This window comes from Coregonus clupeaformis, chromosome 6, assembly GCF_020615455.1.
Source record: "Coregonus clupeaformis isolate EN_2021a chromosome 6, ASM2061545v1, whole genome shotgun sequence".
Taxonomy (NCBI): domain Eukaryota; kingdom Metazoa; phylum Chordata; class Actinopteri; order Salmoniformes; family Salmonidae; genus Coregonus; species Coregonus clupeaformis.
In genome coordinates, this window is record NC_059197.1 from 11,657,281 (window position 1) to 11,678,024 (window position 20,744).

Here is a 20,744-nt window from a genome sequence, read left to right on the forward strand (position 1 = left end):
CTGTGAGCATCTGTGCTCTAAACTGCAAAAGGTTACATTTTATGAGGTACAGTATGTGTGCCAATAATCCCACACCCCATGTTATCCTCTCTCTCTCTCTCTCTCTCTCTCTCTCTCTCTCTCTCTCTCTCTCTCTCTCTCTCTCTCTCTCTCTCTCTCTCTCACAGCATCATCATCATGACACACATCTATTCATGTCTCATATGCTCCCTCACAGGATTGTGCAGATTATTTAGTGTAGGCCATCACAGGACACATGCATATCAGAGGCTTCACTGGTCTGTGATGGTTGAACGGGTGTTTTGTCAACTTCATTTACAGCTGTAGTATGGAGTTGCACATTGCTTAAACATTTTAATTTGCTTTTAAATGAAATAACATGATCAGCCTTATTCATAAGCTTCTAGTCTTGAAGAAAAGTAATCAGATCTACCCAGGTACTGTAAAGTGTAAAGTAAGAAAGTTAATCAATATTATATCTAACTGTCATGTATTTTAAAGAAACGTTTTGGAATATGTAATTCTTCCCTTACTGGAAAATGCTAACTATTTCATATTTTCTGATGATACAGTAGACTTGTTGATAGACAGTGTAAATGAGGAACAGAGAAGAGATGAATGGCTAAGGGAAGGCCCAGGTCAAAACCACTCCCACCATAGTTCTTTATTTAGCCATTGGCTGATTCCTCAGCTGAAAAGTGGAGTCCCCAGTTGGAATTGGTCGCCATGGATACATGAGGCTGAAGAATACATTTCCATGGAAACAACTAGTAGGACTCTTCAGATCCTCCGATGTCCTGGAATGCGACAAGTCAATGATGTGTCAGTGACAAACAGTAACTTAGTTACTTTGTAGTCCAGTTTGCACTTATGTGTTTAGTGAGACATGGTTCAAGAGCGTGTGACCTATGTTTGGTCGTCTCCTACCATTGGTTCCAGAGATCTGAAGGGCGTTACAAACTTCTGATATGCAGAGATTACACAGTCTCTTCTGCAAATGAAAAATTATGAACATTTAATATACAAAATTACTCCTATTCAGTCACACACATCTAGGCCTCTATGTCGCTTTTTGAACTCTGAATGATGAGTCGTGAGTGAGTGACTTACTTGCTGGTGACTCCTCCCCCTGGTGGCAGGCCAGGTATGTCCTCAGAGACCAGAAACTTCATCACGTACAGCAGGTCAGGGTCCTTGTCCCGCGACCTTAGCAAATTGACAATCTCTACACATACAGACAGAGAGAAAGGGAGAGAGTTATGTAATGATCGGTCACTGTCCTCAGAGGAGAGAATTAAGCTGCCATTGTCTCAGAGTTCTTGTTATTGTTATCAAGTTTCATTTTGATGTGATGACATATTAACATGAAAGCCTATTGTGAGTGAGACCAAGCCAAGATGGTTTAGAGCTGCATAGTAATCTTAATCGCAACTCAAAAGGCCATCAAAAGACCTACCTTCCACTTTGGCCTCGAGGAGTGTCTCTAGCTCGGCCTCTTGTTGTAGGGCCTCTTGTGACACCTGGGGTGCGCCAGAAAAGGTCACAATGATGATGCTCATGTTGTCCAAACTACCCTGTAGGGGGTGACAAAGAGGGAACGCAGGAATGATGACTTTGTTTGATAGAGGCACAATTCTATGAGCTCTTGTAAGAGAAGCATACGCCAAATTTTACATAAATAGGGAACATTGTTTGTTGGCGTATGATTCGTTTCAAAAATGTCATTTGTTACCCCAAACATTGAGAAGCTAAATGAAATGCCATGAAAAAAAGCTAACATAAAGCTGCCACTATTGATATTGAAGTTTACTTGAGGAATAATATGATGATGAGGAATATTCTTTGCTTGCTTAATGATAATGTGAACAGAGAAGAAAATAAGTGTCATTATGACATCACAATAGAGAACAGGACTTTGAAGTCTCAGAGTGGGAAGATTTTTACATGACACCGCAGGTGGAGGGATATTGTGATGTCATAATTGTGTACTGACAGAAATTTGAATTTTGGATTCAGGTCACAATGGAACGGTGGGACGAAGAATTAGGAATTAGAATACCAGAATGGACATGAACCTTCTTATAAACCTTCTGCTGTAAGTCACTATGGATACTAAATGGCTAAAATGTAATGATGATCCAAAGTTCAGCCATGGTTTGACAGTGCTGTGATAAGATATTGTGTAAAACAATGAATGTGAAGAATTTATCTGCACTGTATGTGTGTTAGCTAGCTAGCCAGCCAGTTGTAGAGGAGTGATTCCATTAATTAATATGCCAATACTCCATTCAAACAATGCAGTCAATCCACAGCCATACACTGGCTCAAATCAGTTGATGACAGGTCTTACACAAGTTGTAAATGCAACAAGTACTGATATTGTATCATATAATAGCACTCACAGCTTTCCCGAAAAACTAAATCTGAGACATTTATGTCTGTTTACATATATTTTAGAGGATATTTATACAGAAAATTGGTATAAACCTGTATAAACTGTATTTATTTTTATATGACAGTATTTTAGGTTGACTATAATTCTATGACACAATTTCTGATACATCACATGCCTTCATTTTATATTCCTTCATAAGTAAAAGCAGGAAATGCATGACCTATGCCTCTACTACCATTAATTCCAATTAAACTGGTTCTGTGTTTCTCCCTGACCAAGATGGCTGCCATTTTCGTCCCATTCAGTAACTTTGAGGGATCATGACATAGCCCCTCTAGTAATTTAATAGGATATCAATCATGACTAATTGGTTATTGTGATCTCATGTCACAGAGCTGAGAAGCTAGGTTCACTGTGTGCTACAACATAACCCATTTAGCTTAAGTACAGATTCAAATGAAGTACAGTGGGGGGAAAAAGTATTTAGTCAGCCACCAATTGTGCAAGTTCTCCCACTTAAAAAGATGAGAGAGGCCTGTAATTTTCATCATAGGTACACGTCAACTATGACGGACAAATCGAGGGAAAAAAATCCAGAAAATCACATTGTAGGATTTTTTATGAATTTATTTGCAAATTATGGTGGAAAATAAGTATTTAGTCACCTACAAACAAGCAAGATTTCTGGCTCTCACAGACCTGTAACTTCTTCTTTGAGAGGCTCCTCTGTCCTCCACTCGTTACCTGTATTAATGGCACCTGTTTGAACTTGTTATCAGTATAAAAGACACCCGTCCACAACCTCAAACAGTCACACTCCAAACTCCACTATGGCCAAGACCAAAGAGCTGTCAAAGGACACCAGAAAAAATTTGTAGACCTGCACCAGGCTGGGAAGACTGAATCTGCAATAGGTAAGCAGCTTGGTTTGAAGAAATCAACTGTGGGAGCAATTATTAGGAAATGAAAGACATACAAGACCACTGATAATCTCCCTCGATCTGGGGCTCCACGCAAGATCTCACCCTGTGGGGTCAAAATGATCACAAGAACGGTGAGCAAAAATCCCAGAACCACACGGGGGGACCTAGTGAATGACCTGCAGAGAGCTGGGACCAAAGTAACAAAGCCTACCATCAGTAACACACTACGCCGCCAGGGACTCAAATCCTGCAGTGCCAGACGTGTCCCCCTGCTTAAGCCAGTACTTTTTTAATTTTTTATTTCACCTTTATTTAACCAGGTAAACCAGTTGAGAACAAGTTCTCATTTACAACTGCGACCTGGCCAAGATAAAGCAAAGCAGTGCGATAAAAACAACAACACAGAGTTACATATGGGGTAAAACAAAACAAAGTCAAAAATACAACAGAAATACATATAATATACAGTGTGTGCAAATTTAGCAAGTTATGGAGGTAAGGCAATAAAATAGGCTATAGTGCAAAATAATTACAATTAGTATTAACACTGGAATGATGGATGTGCAAGAGATGATGTGCAAATAGAGATACTGGGGTACAAATGAGCAAAATAAATAACCAATATAGGGATGAGGTAGTTGGGCGGGCTAATTTCAGATGGGCTGTGTACAGGTGCAGTGATCGGTAAGGTGCTCTGACAACTGATGCTTAAAGTTAGTGAGGGAGATAAGTGTCTCCAGCTTCAGAGATTTTTGCAATTTGTTCCAGTCATTGGCAGCAGAGAACTGGAAGGAATTGCGGCCAAAGGAGGTGTTGGCTTTGGGGATGACCAGTGAGATATACCCGCTGGAGCGCAGACTACGGGTGGGTGTTGCTATGGTGACCAATGAGCTAAGATAAGGCGGGGATTTGCCTAGCAGTGATTTATAGATGGCCTGGAGCCAGTGGGTTTGGCGACGAATATGTAGTGAGGACCAGCCAACAAGAGCGTACAGGTCACAGTGGTGGGTATTATATGGGGCTTTGGAGACAAAACGGATGGCACTGTGATAGACTACATCCAATTTGCTGAGTAGAGTGTTGGAGGCTATTTTGTAAATGACATCGCCGAAGTCAAGGATCGGTAGGATAGTCAGTTTTACGAGGGCATGTTTGGCAGCATGAGTGAAGGAGGCTTTGTTGCGAAATAGGAAACCGATTCTAGATTTAACTTTGGATTGGAGATTCTTAATGTGAGTCTGGAAGGAGAGTTTACAGTCTAACCAGACACCTAGATATTTGTAGTTGTCCACATACTCTAGGTCAGACCCGTCGAGAGTAGTGATTCTAGTCGGGTGGGCGGGTGCAAGCAGCGTTCGGTTGAAGAGCATGCATTTAGTTTTACTAGTGTTTAAGAGCAGTTGGAGGCTACTGAATGAGTGTTGTATGGAATTGAAGCTCGTTTGGAGGTTTGTTAACACAGTGTCCAATGAAGGGCCAGATGTATACAAAATGGTGTCGTCTGCGTAGAGGTGGATCTGAGAGTCACCAGCAGCAAGAGCGACGTCATTGATATACACAGAGAAAAGAGTCGGCCCAAGAATTGAACCCTGTGGCACCCCCATAGAGACTGCCATAGGTCCAGACAACAGGCCCTCCGATTTGACACATTGAACTCTATCTGAGAAGTAGTTGGTGAACCAGGCGAGGCAGTCATTTGAGAAACCAAGGCTATTTAGTCTGCCAATAAGAATGCGGTGGTTGACAGAGTCGAAAGCCTTGGCCAGGTCAATGAAAACGGCTGCACAGTACTGTCTATTAGTACATTTCCAGGCCCGTCTGAAGTTTGCTAGAGTGCATTTGGATGATCCAGAAGAGGATTGGGAGAATGTCATATGGTCAGATGAAACCAAAATATAACTTTTTGGTAAAAACTCAACTCGTCGTGTTTGGAGGACAAAGAATGCTGAGTTGCATCCAAAGAACACCATACCTACTGTGAAGCATGGGGGTGGAAACATCATGCTTTGGGGCAGTTTTTCTGCAAAGGGACCAGGACGACTGATCCGTGTAAAGGAAAGAATTAATGGGGCCATGTATCGTGAGATTTTGAGTGAAAACCTCCTTCCATCAGCAAGGGCATTGAAGATGAAACGTGGCTGGGTCTTTCAGCATGACAATGATCCCAAACACACCCCCCGGGCAATGAAGGAGTGGCTTCGTAAGAAGCATTTCAAGGTCCTGGAGTGGCCTAGCCAGTCTCCAGATCTCAACCCCATAGAAAATCTTTGGAGGGAGTTGAAAGTCTGTGTTGCCCAGCGACAGCCCAAAGGAGATCTGCATGGAGGAATGGGCCAAAATACCAGCAACAGTGTGTTAAAACCTTGTGAAGACTTAAAGAAAACGTTTGACCTGTGTCATTGCCAACAAAGGGTATATAACAAAGTATTGAGAAACTTTTGTTATTGACCAAATACTTATTTTCCACCATAATTTGCAAATAAATTCATTAAAAATCCTACAATGTGATTTTCTGGAGAAAAAAAATCTCATTTTGTCTGTCATAGTTGACGTGTACCTATGATGAAAATTACAGGCCTCTCTCATCTTTTTAAGTGGGAGAACTTGCACAATTGGTGGCTGACTAAATACTTTTTTTCCCCACTGTATGCCTGTTCTGTTGCTATTGGTAAAGTGAGGCTCTTCTTGACAAGGTTAATAGGCCTAGCTATCAGCTGGTGTGGCCCTGAGACCCTGACAGTCTAACACAGACACTCACCCAAAATCCTTCACTGTGTTCCCCTCACCTCTCTCCCTCTCTCTATAGCTCCCTCTCATAATCCTGCTATTTAGAGGACAGGTACAGGTCGTGCCAGTGTTAAGACGTAACATTGTAAGTCCTAACCAGCTTAAGCAGACCTGAATAAGATAAGTGCTTACATACAGTGCCTTGCAAAAGTATTCATTCCCCTTGTCGTTTTTCCTATTTTTTTGCATTACAACCTGTAATTTAAATGGAGTTTTATTTGGATTTAATGTAATGGACATACACAAAATAGTCAAAATTGGTGAAGTGAAATGAAAAAAATAACTTGTTTCAACAAATTCAAAAAAATAAATAACGGAAAAGTGGTGCGTGCATATGTATTCACCCCCTTTGCTAAGAAGCCCCTAAATAAGATCTGGTGCAACCAATTACATTCAGAAGTCACATAATTAGTTAAATAAAGTCCACCTGTGTGCAATCTAAGTGTCACATGATCTGTCACATGATCTCAGTATATATACACCTGTTCTGAAAGGCCCAGAGTCTGCAACAACACTAAGCAAGGGGCACCACCAAGCAAGCAGCACCATGAAGACGAAGGAGCTCTCCAAACAGGTCAGAGACAAAGTTGTGGAGAAGTACAGATCAGGGTTGGGTTATAAAAGAATATCAGAAACTTTGAACATCCCACGGAGCACCATTACATCCATTATAAAAAAAATGGAAAGCATATGGCACCACAACAAACCTGCCAAGAGAGGGCCGCCCACCAAAACTCACAGACCATACAAGGAGGGCATTAATCAGAGAGGCAACAAAGAGACCAAAGATAACCCCCTGAAGGAGCTGCAAAACTCTACAGCGGAGATTTGAGTATCTGTCCATAGGACCACTTTAAGCCGTACACTCCACAGAGCTGGGTTTTACAGAAGAGTGGCCAGAAAAAAGCCATTGCATAAGAAAAAAATAAGCAAATAAGTTTGGTGTTCGCCAAAAGGCATGTGGGAGACTCCCCAAACATATGGAAGAAGGTATTCTGGTCAGATGAGACTTAAATTGAGCTTTTTGGCCATCAAGGAAAATGTGATGTCTGGCGCAAGCTCAACACCTCTCATCACCCCGAGAACACCATGTTTTTCATCAGCAGGGACTGGGAAACTGGTCAGAATTGAAGGAATGATGGATGGCGCTAAATACAAGAAAATTATTGAGGGAAACCTCTTTCAGTCTTCCAGGGATTTGAGACTAGGACAGATGTTCACCTTCCAGCAGGACAATGACCCTAAGCATACTGCTAAAGTAACACTTGAGTGGTTTAAGGGGAATCATTTAAATGTCTTGGAATGGCCTAGTCAAAGCCCAGACCTCAATTAAATAGAGAATCTGTGGTATGTCTTAAAGATTGCTGTACACCAGCGGAACCCATCCAACTTGAAGGAGCTGGAGCAGTTTTGCCTTGAAGAATGTGCAAAAATCCCAGTGGCTAGATGTGCCAAGCTTATAGAGACATACCCCAAGAGACTTGCAGCTGTAATTGCTGCAAAAGTTGGCTCTACAAAGTATTGACTTTGGGGGTGTGAATAGTTATGCACGCTCAAGTTTTCAGTTTATTTTTTGTCTTATTTCTTGTTTGTTTCACAATAAAAAATATGTTGCATTGTCAAAGTGGTAGGCATGTTGTGTAAATGAAATGATACAAACCCCCCCAAAAAAATTAATTCCAGGTTGTAAGGCAACAAAATATGAAAAATGCCAAGGGGGGTGAATACTTTCGCAAGCCACTGTAATGCTTGGTACATTAGGTATGTAATGATGTAGGCCCTTCAACACACACCCTGTCCAGTGCTGAGTGCCATCATTTACTCCCCCTTCACAAAGGTGGTGACCCTTGTGGCCTAAATAATTATCCCCCTATTTCTAAACTTTCTTGCCTAGCTAACATATTAGAATCCTTGATTTAATTCTCAGCTAAGATCTTTCTTTTCTTTGAAATGTATTCTAAAATGTACATCAGTCGGGTTTTAGACCAGGTCATAGTGCTATCTCTGCTGCATCTCTAGTTATAAATGTTGTGGTTAACTGTGGATAAAAGGCAACATTGTGCTGCCCTATTCATTGACCTGTCAAAGGCTTTCGATACTGTTGATCACTCAATGCTAATTCTGAGGTTTTCCTCAATTTGCCTAGACCAGGCTGCATGTAACTGGTTAAAAAATTACTTGACAGAACTCAATGTGTATCTACTGAAGGTTTTCTGGATATTACGAAAGGTGTCCCAAAGTGGTCGATTCTGGGTCCTGTACTTTTTACTGTTTACATTAACAATATTGTCTGTAACAAAAGTGTAACCTGCACTGTATGCCGATGATACTGTTGTGTATGCTATTGCCCCCTCGGTTGACCAGGCTCTATCTGAACTACAGTCTGCCTTCATTGTATTACAGAAAAACTGTATTGACCTGAAATTAGTATTGAATGCAGGTAAAACAAAGTATACATTGTTCTCTACACTCTTAGAAAAAAAGGTGCTATCTAAATCCTAAAAGTGTTCTTCGGCTGTCCCCATAAGAGAACCCTTTGAAAAACCCTTTTTGGTTCCATGTACAACCTTTTACACAGAGGGTTCTACATGGAACGCAAAAAAAGTTATATCTGGAACCAAAAAGGGTTCTACCTGGAACCAAAAAGGGTTATCCAATGGGGATAGCCGGACAACCCTTTTGGAACCCTTTTTCTAAGAGTGTAGAGCGCATAAAAATAACTCTGATGATTTAAGAATATGTACTTTAGATGGTGTCTATATTGATCGTGTCCCTGCTTAGACATATCGGGGTAACTGGATAGATGACTGTCATTGTCACAACTTCCTCCGAAGCTGCCTCCTCTCCTTGTTCGGGCAGGCTTCGTCGTCACCGACCTTCTAGCTACCGCCGCTCCTCATCTCATCATTCCATTTGTTTTGTTTTGTTTTGTTTATTACACACACCTGGTTCATATCCCCTCATCAGTACCTGTATAAGTGTTCCCTCTGCCCCCTTGTCTTTGTGTGTGATTGTTTATTGTGGAGGTTAGTTTAGCTCGGTGGAGCTCCATGTATTTCACCCGTGTGCCTTGTTTCCTAGTGCGCCTGATTTACGCACTGGAGTGTTTGACGCATTGCTGCGTAATGCTGTGTTTTCGGAATAAACCCTTTTATTCTGTGATTTACCCTCCTGCGCCTGACTCCTTCTAAATCACTCACCACAGTCATTTAAAAAGCATATTGATGAGTTAAGTAAGAAGCTGAGAATAAAAATAGGCTTCTTCTATAGAAATAGGTCCTGCCTCTCACTAAATAGTCGAAAGCATATTATTCAGTCGATGTTCCTATTGGTCCTAGACTATTGCAACATCGTTTACAGTACCAGTCAAAAGTTTGGACACAACTACTCTTCAAGGGTTTTTCTTTATTTTTACTATTTTCTACATTTTAGAATAATAGTGAAGACATCAAAACTATGAAATAACAAATATGGAATCGTGTCATAACCCAAAAAGTGTTAAACAAATCAAAATATGTTATATTTCAGATCCTTCAAAGTAGCCACCCTTTGCCTTGATGACAGCTTTGCACTCTTGGGATTCTCTCAACCAGCTTCATGAGGTAGTCACCTGGAATGCATTTCAATTAACAGGCATGCCTTGTTTAAAGCTAATTTGTGGAATTCTTACCTTCTTAATGTGTTTGAGCCAATCACTTGTGTTGTGACAAGGTAGGGGTGGTATACAGAAGATAGCCCTATTTGGTAAAAGACCAAGTCCATATTATGGCAAGAACAGCTCAAATAAGCAAAGAGAAATGACAGTCAATCATTACTTTAAGACATGAAGGTCAGTCAATATGGAAAATGTCAAGAACTTTGAAAGTTTCTTCAAGTCCAGTCGCAAAAACCATCAAGCGCTATGATGAAATTGGCTCTCATGAGGACCGCCACAGGAAAGGAAGACCCAGAGTTACCTCTGCTGCAGAGGATAAGTTCATTAGAGTTACCAGCCTCAGAAATTGCAGCCCAAATAAATGCTTCACAGAGTTCAAGTAACAGACACATCTCAACATCAACTGTTCAGAGGAGACTGTGTGAATCAGGCCTTCATGGTCGAATTGCTGCAAAGAAACCACTACTAAAGGTCACCAATAAGAAGAAGAGACTTGCTTGGGCCAAGAAACACGAGCAATGGACATTAGACCGGTGGAAATCTGTCCTTTAGTCTGATGAGTCCAAATTTGAGATTTTTGGTTCCAACTGCCGTGTCTTTGTGAGACGCAGAGTAGGTGAATGGATGATCTCCACATGTGTAGTTCCCACCGTGAAGCATGGAGGAGGAGGTGTGATGGTGTGGTGGTGCTTTGCTGGTGACACTCTCTGTGATTTATTTAGAATTCAAGGCACACTTAACCAGCATGGCTACCACAGCATTCTGCAGCGATATTCCATCCCATCTGGTTTGCGCTTAGTGGGACTATCATTTGTTTTTCAACAGGACAATGACTCAACACACTTCCAGGCTATGTAAGGGCTATTTTACCAAGAAGGAGAGTGATGGAGTGCTGCATCAGATGACCTGGCCTCCACAATCCCCCGAACTCAACCCAATTGAGATGGTTTGGGATGAGTTGGACGTCAGAGTGAAGGAAAAGCAGCAAACAAGTGCTCAGTATATGTGTGAACTCCTTCAAGACTGTTGGAAAAGCATTCCAGGTGAAGCTGGTTGAGAGAATGCCAAGAGTGTGCAAAGCTGTCATCAAGGCAAAGGGTGGCTACTTTGATGAATCTCAAATATAAAATATATTTTGATTTGTTTAACACTTTTTGGGTTACTACTTGATTCCATATGTGTTATTTCATAGTTTTGATGTCTTCACTATTATTCTACAATGTAGAAAAAATTAAGAAAAACCTTTGAATGAGTAGGTGTGTCAACTTTTGACTGGTACTGTATATGAACGCAGCTGCCTCTTCATTAAAGCCATTAGATGCACTGCGCTTTATTACGGCCGACAATTTTAGTACTCATCACTGCATTCTCTACCAGAAAGTTGGTTGGCCCTCTTTGATGTCATGTAGGTTGATACATTGCTATGTTTTCATTTATAAAGCCCTTTTACAAAAAGTCCCATACCTAACATCTTTACTCAACTTTAGACATACAAGTTACCACACCTGGTCTCTGGAAATTCCTTTGGTCTCTACTGAGTTAGTTTTAGCTTTTAGTTTTCTTGCACCTAATTTGTGGAAAAATCTTCAAAATGTTCTTAAATTAGATTTGTTGGTGCCTCCAGGGCAATTCAGAAAGCTGATTGAGGACCATATTAATTAATATGTTTGTTTTTTATGACCGTGTTTTTCTTTCTGCTTGCATTTTGTATTCATATTTTGATTTGTGTATTTTCTGTAATTGATGTAATTCAGGGCTCATCTGTAAAAGAGACCTTAGTCTCAGTATGACTCACTGATAAAATGAAGGTTAAATAAAAAAATCTTAAATTAAAGGCAATATTTAGGCTGGATTTAGAAAACAGCCATTGTCTATGGAGGAGACTCCCTGCACTGCAGTGTAAGTCACCTGGCTGTACCGTCCTGGCTATGTCCTGCTGTTAAATCCTCTGACTGATCTGAACACTGAGTATTAGAATGGTATTAGTCTCCAGGACTACAGGAGGGGAGAGGACAGCCAAGACCTTGGGATGATATCATTGCCTGAAGATACTGCCAAAGTCCTCTTAACCCTCTCACCCCGGGCACCTTCTGACTTTCAATACAATGTCCAGTTATGGTCATCATTGCAATTTACTCACTTTGGCAGTTAGTGAGTGTGATTGTACCCCTTTACAAGTTTATTCTCTGGTCCTGCATACGTACCCATATAGAGGAGGCAGAGGTTTAGGATCAATGTGATTCTGCATGTAGTGTGATCTGATAATTTATACACTGACCTTATAGAGGCAGAGGTCAATGACCTGGTTGCAGATCTCCCTCAGGTCATCGCACACCTGCAGGCGGCTGCGGACGAACGCACACAGCTCCTCATTGCCGATGGCGTCCCACACGCCGTCACAAGCCACTATGAGGAACTCGTCTTGCGGTGACCTCTCCAGCTTGTACACCTCCGGCTCTGGGGAGACCAGCTGCTCAGTCTGGGACCTCCAGTCCACCTCCTTAAAGTCAAAGTCACCCAGGGACCTGGACACAGCCAGGGAGCCGTTCACCCTATGCTGGGTCACCGAGCCGCCTGCGTTCTGTATTCGCTCCTTCTCCCTAGGGTTGAAAGGCTTGTGGTCCTCCGTGTAGAAGATGACCTGGCCGTCACGGCAGAGGAGCGTCCGCGAGTCGCCACAGTTGACGAAGTAGATGTACTGCGGCGAGAGCATGACGGCAGCCGCCGTGGAGCCGCTGCGCTCCCAGCATTCCTGGCGCGTCAGTGTGTGCATGTGGCTGTCGATGGCCAGGAAGCCCTCGACAATCCCCTCCTTCACATCATCAGGGTCCTCCTCCGCCTTTACGCGCCCTGGAGGCAGGAGAGATCAATACGGGTTAGAGACCTGGCCTATAGGTGACAAATACACATCATTTGGTTCTAATTCATATTAGGTTGTGCTGCCTAAAATCGACATGCAGAAGTTAACTACAGTGGGGCCAACTACAGGATAACTACACATAGTTACAATACAATTATTTGACCACCAGCCTTGCCAGCTTGGTTCCAAGGGACAAATGCCCACTGTTGGTGCCCTGCCAGAGCCCAAATCTCAGAGCTCAGGTTGCGCTGTTGTAGTCCTCTGAGGTCACTGTCTGTCTGTCTGTCTGTTTTGCTTGTGGCATTAATTGATTAATTCATGCATTGTAGGTTAGGATTAAAAGTTTGTCTTGAGTTAAGTAGCATACATTGTAGGCACAAGTGTCAGATTAAGTATCTCATACTTCGGGCCAAGAACAAGGATCAAGAGGTTGTCAACAACAGCTGTCAGCCATGTTGTGCTACCATGTTAATGTTTAGGAATGATACATAAAACCAGGAGAGATATTGTCTTTGGTATTCAAGTTACAACTTTAGATCAAGAACACCATACACATAGCCTACAGCACAACGGCACCTTGTCACCCATGCCTAGCTATGTCTGTGGAACACACACTGGAAATAGGTGTCGTAAAATAGTGAAAATAAACTAGGCTGCCTACAATTATATAATTCAGTTAGTCAAAGTGCGTGGCCCAATTTGGTACCTGTAGCGAGGATGTGTTGCAGCAGGTTGCGGGAGCAGTACTGTGCCACCGTGTTGCCAGCGTGTCCATCAAACACAGCATAGTAGCCCCACTCCACCAGCTCCCCTCCCATCTCCGGCATGCAGGCATGGGCGTCCTCCATCTGCGCCCTCCAGCCCTGCATGCTGGCCGTTGCATAGTTCACCCCCCACTGAGACCCCCCCTCGGCCGCGTGTTTCTCCAGGATGGGCCGGTCCAGGTAGATGCTCGGCCCGTTATCCTCATCACTGAAGTCCTCTTCGTTCCCCTCCTGGTCATCTTTCTGTACTCCCTTAAAGAAGAAGGTGACCATCTTCTCTGTCTCCTTGGCTAGCTGGCGGAGGAAGGAGGGCACCTCCACGGTGCTGGCCCGCCTGGCCGTCCTCATGGCTCCTCGGAGGCGCCGCTCAAGTCTCTTTCCTGACCTGGCGCTGGTCCTCCTCTTCCCCTCTCTCCTCCTTCTCCCAGTCTGTGTCCCCCGCAGCAGGTCCAGGGCACTGGGTTAAGCTAGACACACTGAGCAGGTGGAAAATGTGTCAACTCTGGACTGTAGAGTTGTGTTTAGGTGGGCTTCAGAGTTTAGGTGGGCTTCACTAGATACTGGCAGAAATCGCTGTGGCCATCCTTGTCTTTGTAAACCTGGCTTGTTGGCGTAGTTTCTGGATTCCTAGCATTTGTCTCAATGTCTTTATGTGCAGCGTATGTGGCTGTATGGTGCCCACTCTATCTCCTTTTCTGTCTTTCTCCCCCTCTTTCTCTCCTGTCCCTGGCCAGCGTTTGCCCTGTGATGCTGTTGGCCTATATCTATTTCTGTTGACTTATCCCTCAGCATGATCACTCCTCCCTTGTCTCTCTCTCTCTCTCTCTCTCTCTCCACCTCTCTCTCTCTCTGTCTGTCTCTTAATGCACTAGTTAATCTCCAACCTGCGCAGGATCTTAGATTAGTACTGTAGGACCGAATGTAAAATATGGATTATGAGCCTGTCAGCGTTTCATAGTAGCATAGTGGACAGATAGAATGAGCTCTCCAACTTTCTGTGACTGGACCTCTGTAGTTTATTTTCAGAACACTTTAGGACCTGTTAGCAATGATTCACTGAATATAGTCCACCTTTGACTTTGGGCGCCCACTGCTTTCTCTTTTTCTCTTTAACACAATGCCACACACATTCTCACACACAACACACACACACACACACACACACACACATTAGTATGGATTAGCAAATCAGTGACACATCTAACTGATATGGAGGACCCAGATTATTATCCATGTGTGTCATGATTAAACCAGTTTAACAGTTCAACCAGTTTAACACGTGAGTCAGTTTACCTCATTACTGATATAACTGAAGCATAAGAGGGAAATCCTCACTTAACAACAGGTGTGATCCTCATCATCAGAGGTCCCCTAGCTACAGTATAGGCCTGGGCATTCCTCTTCAATCTCTGCTGTTTCTCAAAAGCGTATTTGCAGCCGTTGGCCTATTTTAGATGCAGTCATTCTGGAGTGGTCTAGTAGATTACTGGACTTCAAGTTGTGTATACATGAGGTTGGGAGCTGATCCAGCTATCTATAGAGCCCGTTATAGGTCGAGTTATGGGTTCAGGTTGAGGATGGGACCTGCTATATGGTGGTCAGATACAGAAGGGAATGAGTAAGTAACCTGCATATACACTCCACTCTGTATTTATTTGGACAGTGAAGCTAAAATGTGTACATTTGGATTTGAGATCAAATGAGGTGACAGTACAGAATGTCACCTTTTATTTAAGGGTATTTTTATACAATTCTGTTTTATCATTTAGAAATTAAAGCACTTTACATACAGTACCAGTCAAAAGTTTGGACACACCTACTCATTCAAAGGTTTTTCTTTATTTTTACTATTTTCTACATTGTAGAATAATAGTGAAGACATCAAAATTATGAAATAACACATATGGAATCATGTAGTAACCAAAAAAGTGTTAAACAAATCAAAATATATTTTATATTTCAGATTCTTCAAATAGCCACCCTTTGCCTTGATGACAGCTTTGCACACTCTTGGCATTCTCTCAACCAGCTTCATTTCAATTGGTATGAGGTCGGGGGATTGTCGAGGCCAGGTCATCTGATGCAGCACTCCATCACTCTACTTATTGGTCAAATAGCCCTTACACAGCTTGGAGGTATGATGTGTCATTGTCCTGTTGAAAAACAAATGATAGTCCCACTAAGCCCAAACCAGATGGGACGGCGTATCGCTGCAGAATGCTGTGGTAGCCATACTGGTTAAGTGTGCCTTGAATTCTAAATAAATCACAGACAGTGTCATCAGCAAATCACCCCCACACCATAACACCTCCTCCTCCATGCTTTACAGTGGGAACTACACATGCGGAGATCATCCGTTCACCCACACCGTGTCTCACAAAGACACGGCGGTTTGAACCTAAATTCTCCAATTTGTCCATTGCACGTGTTTCTTGGCCCAAGCAGGTCTCTTCTTCATATTGGTGTCCTTTAGTAGTGGTTTCTTTTCAGCAATTCGACCATGAAGGCCTGATTCACACAGTACCCTCTGAACAGTTGATGTTGAGATGTGTCTGTTACTTGAACTCTGTGAAGCATTCATTTGGGCTGCCATTTCTGAGGCTGGTAACTCTAATGAACTTATCCTCTGCAGCAGAGGGAACTCTGGGTCTTCCATTCTTGTGGCGCTCCTCATGAGAGCCAGTTTCATCATAGCGCTTGATGGTTTTTGCGACTGCACTTGAAGAAACTTTCAAAGTTCTTGAAATTTTCCGTATTGACTGACCTTCATGTCTTAAAGGAATGATGGATTGTCGTTTCTCTTTGCTTATTTGAGCTGTTCTCGCAATAATATGGACTTGGTCTTTTACCAAATAGGGCTATCTTCTGTATATCCTCCCTACCTTGTCACAACACAACTGATTGGCTCAAAAGCATTAAGAAGGAAAGAAATTCCACAAATTAACTTTTAAGAAGGCACACCTGTTAACTGAAATGCATTCCAGGTGACTACCTCATGAAGCTGGTTGAGAGAATGCCAAAAGTGTGCAAATCTGTCATCAAGGCAAAGGGTGGCTATTTGGCTACTACATGATTCCATATGTGTTATTTTATAGTTTTGATGTCTTCACAACTATTCTGCCATGTAAAAAATAGTAAAAATAAAGAAAAACCCTTGAACGAGTAGATGTGTCCAAACTTTTGACTGGTAGTGTAGGTCACGTTTACTCCCGCTCCCCCGCTCCGGCACTCGATGTTGCCGGTTTGCTAACCACTTGACCTGGCAACCCATCATTACATGCACCTGGCAACCCTCATTACGCACACCTACGCACCATGATGAGGCACACCTGAACTTCATCACTATCCTGATTACTCCCCCTTTATCTAGCACTCCCTAGCATCACTCTTCAGGCAGTATATGTTCTGCATTCATGTCCAGACGCGTCTCTTCTTTTGTATCGCTCTATGTTTTTTATTATGGGCTCCCGAGTGGCGCAGCGGTCTAAGGCACTGCATCTCAGTGCTTGAGGCGTCACTACAGACCCCCTGGTTCGATTCCAGGCTGTATCACAACCGGCCGTGATTGGGAGTCCCATAGGGCAGCGCACAATTGGCCCAGCGTCGTCCGGGTTTGGCCGGTGTAGGCCGTCATTGTAAATAAGAATTTGTTCTTAACTGACTTGCCTAGTTAAATATATATATATATATATATATATTATTAAACTCACCACCTGCTTCCTGACTCCCAGCGTCATTGTTACAGAATACTGCCTCAAAATATGGAAGCAGCAGATGAGAAAGACATCTCCCAGACGATCAAACAGGGACACCTACTCCGCCAACACCCACGAGTAGCTGGCACAACTGGGTGCGGCTATGGATGAGGTCCTCCCGTCCTCCACCACGTCGACACCACCCGAGAGGATTCACCTTCAAATAGCGGAGGACCTTCTAACACGACTCGTCCAAGTGAGTCCGCCCAGGTCAGCGATGCCCAACTGTCCCTCCCGGACAAGTAAAACGGGACTCCATCCAAATGCCGTGGCTTCCTACTCCAGTGCTCCCTCTATTTCACCCATCAGACGGGAGCCACACCACCATGAGGTCCAAGGTTGCCATGGTCATTTCTCTGCTGACTGGGCGGGCGTTGGAGTGGGCTACGGCCATCTGGGAGAGAGGAGAGGAAGAGCAGGGTTCCTACAAAGGGTTCATGGCTCTGTTCAGGGTGGTCTTCGACCATCCAACGGAGTGCATCGCGGGAGGTGAACGACTACTCCAACTCCGGCAGGGTTCCTAGACCGCTGCAGAGTACGTCCGTGCCTTCTGGACTGTGGCAGCTTCCGGCGCTCCGCACCCTATTCCGGAGTTGGCCTGCCGGGACGACAACCTTCCTCTGGACACGCACATCGCGATGGCCATCCACCTGGACCACCTTCTTCGGGAGCGCCGATGTCCTCCTCTCCCCTCACCCTCCTCCTTTGGCCATCCTGAGGCAGAGCCTGAACCTATGGAGATAGGGTTCACACACCTCTCTGCGGCATAGCGACGTTGCCGGAGACAGCTAGGAAGGACTGTGTCCTTATTGAGGCCAGGAGGGGCACCAGCTGCAGCGGTGTCCGGTGCTTCCTAACCCGAAGTCCACTGGGGTAGAGGGATGGCCCTGTGATCCTCTGTCTCCCAGGCATGAGTATTTCTTCATCATTGTTTTCCACCAAACCCTTCCTGGTTTCTATTTCACTGCTTGGCTGTCCCTCAGGTGTTGTCTCCACGGCTCTAGTGGACTCTGGTGCCGCGGGGAATTTTATCGACCAGGCCCTCGTCTCCTCCCTGAACATCACCGCGTACCAGCTCTCTTCTCCTTTTACGGTTCAAGCCTTGGATAAACGACCATTGGGATCCGGCACTATCACGCACATCACAGCACCACTCACCCTCACCGTGGGACCCTTGCACCAAGAAAGCCTTCACTTCCTCATCACCATGGCTCCCATACACAAAGTCATCCTCGGCCTCCCATGGCTCCAACGTCATGACCCCACCATCTCCTGGTCAAGGATGAATATCACCGCATGGGCACCCAGATGTCGGAAGACCTGCTTTTCCTTACCTTATGGTTCCACATCGGTTGAAAGTCATGTGAGTGCCTTCCAGCCCACCATTCTGTCCTCCCATATCGTTGGTTCTGTGTTTTGGGACGTAGATGTCGACATCCGCCAGGCTCTGGAGATGGAACCCGCACCTGCTACCTGCCCTACTGAGCGCATCTATATCCCCACAGAGGTGAGGGATCAGCTGTTGACCAGAATACACACATTCCTCACTGCTGGACACCCAGGTATTACCCACACTATTTCATCCATCTCCGCAAAGTACTGGTGGCCCACCTTGGCACAGGACGTCGCCCGCTATGTCAATTCATGCTCTGTATGTGCCCAAACAAAATCTCCCCGGCACGCTCCAGCAGGGAAACTCCATCCCCTTCCAGTGGCCTTGGTCTCATCTGTCCATAGATTTCGTGACTGATCTCCCTCCGTCTGTTGGTTTCACCACTATTATGGTTGTAGTGGGCAGGTATTTCGGCACTATGGCCTTCCGGAGGACATCGTCTCCGACCGTGGCCCCCAATTCATGTCACAGATATGGAAAGCCTTCATGGAGAAGCTGGGGGTCACGGTCAGCCTCACTTCCGGGTACCTGCCTCAGTCTAACGGGCAGGTGGAGAGGATGAACCAGGAGCTGGGGAGGTTCCTGAGGAGTCACTGCCAGGACCGGTAGGGGGAGTGGGCCCGACACCTTTCCTGGGCGGAGTACACCCAGAATTCCTTTCGTCACTCTTCCACCGGGCTGACTCCCTTCCAATGTTTTCTGGGTTATCATCCAGCCCTGGCTTCGTGGACACTGGACCAGACTGATGCTCCTGCGGTGGACGAGTGGTTCAGGCGCGCAGAAGAGGTTTGGAATGATGCCCACGTGAGGCTCCAGCGCACCGTCCGGCGCCAGAAGGAGCAGGCGGATCGCCACCGCAGTGATGCTCCCGTGTTCCATCCTGGTGATCACATCTGGCTCTCCACCAGGAACCTCCCACTCCGCCTGTCCTGTAAAAAGCTGAGACCCCGGTTTGTGGGACCGTTCAAAGTCCTCTGGAGGGTCAACGAGGTGACATATAGATTACAGCTCCCCACTAACTACTGGATCTCACCCTCTTTTCATGTTTCTCTCCTCAGGCCGGTGGTTCCTGATCCCCTGGCTGATGCCGTCCCCCATGACACCCTTCCGCCTCCCCTGGACATCAAGGGAAGCCCTGCGTCGGGTGTGGGGGTACTGTCACGTCGGTTTACAAACCACCGGTCCTGGCAACCCATCATTACGCGCACCTGGCAACCCTCATTACGCACACCTGCGCACCATCATGAGGCACACCTGGACTTCATCACTATCCTGATTACTCCCCCTTTATTTAGCACTCCCTAGCATCACTCTTCAGGCAGTATTAGTTCTGTGTTCATGTCCAGACCCTTCTCTTGTTTTCTATGGCTCTATGTTCTTCATTATTATTAAACTCACCACCTGCACCTGCTTCCTGACTCCCAGAGTCATCGTTACAATGTATCTAGTCCCGTCATTTGAATAAAACAATTTTTTTTCATAAAGTATTTGGACAAATTCACTTATAGTGTATTAAAGTAGTCAAAGCTTTAGTATTTGGTCCCATATTCCTAGCACACAATGACTACATCAAGCTTGTGACTCTACAAACTTGTTGGAAGCATTTGCAGTTTGTTTTGGTTGTCAAGATCAATGTGTGTGTGTGTGTTAGTATCGCACTAGCAGTGCTTATGTAATCCTGCTCCTCAGACTGTTAGATGAGTGACAGAGGGACCTCATATGCTTGATTCCCCCAGCTTTTAACAGGATACACAGGTAAGGTGAGTGACGAAAGCTACAGTAGCCTCTTATTGTAATCCCAATGTGTCCATTGCAACTTCCCTTTATGAGCAGTTCTTCTTGGCAATCAGTTGAACGAATTGTGAGAATTGTTTTGGGCAAAAATGTGTGAGTAAGTTTATCCATTAAACATGAGGAATCCAATGCATTCTGTTTTTAATATCCCATTATATGAGCACGCCATAATTGCAGTAGTTGGCCAGATGTCATTTTACATTGCTGAATGTATTTCCGAAAACCTCTTTGAAATTATAATGTACAGTGTACAAAACATTAGGAACAGACTGACCAGGTGAATCCAGGTGAAAGCTATGATACCTTATTGATGTCACCTGTTAAATCCACTTCAATCAGTGTAGATGAAGGGGATGAGACAGGTTAAAGAAGGATTGTTAAGCCTTGGAACAATTGAGACGGATTGTGTATTTGTGCC

At 44.4% G+C, this 20,744-nt stretch overlaps 1 protein-coding gene across 1 annotated transcript; it reads right to left on the reverse strand.

The window, feature by feature from the left end:
- Positions 1-595: 595 nt before the first annotated feature.
- On the reverse strand, positions 596-13,839 carry LOC121568245 (protein phosphatase 1A-like). The gene is made up of 6 exons (XM_045220960.1): positions 13,327-13,839; positions 12,039-12,610; positions 1,457-1,574; positions 1,111-1,225; positions 928-991; positions 596-797 (listed from the first exon to the last, which is right to left on the reverse strand). Exons 1-6 carry the CDS (start codon positions 13,730-13,732, stop codon positions 768-770), a joined length of 1,305 nt encoding a protein of 434 aa, XP_045076895.1. The 5' UTR covers positions 13,733-13,839; the 3' UTR covers positions 596-767.
- Positions 13,840-20,744: the final 6,905 nt, after the last annotated feature.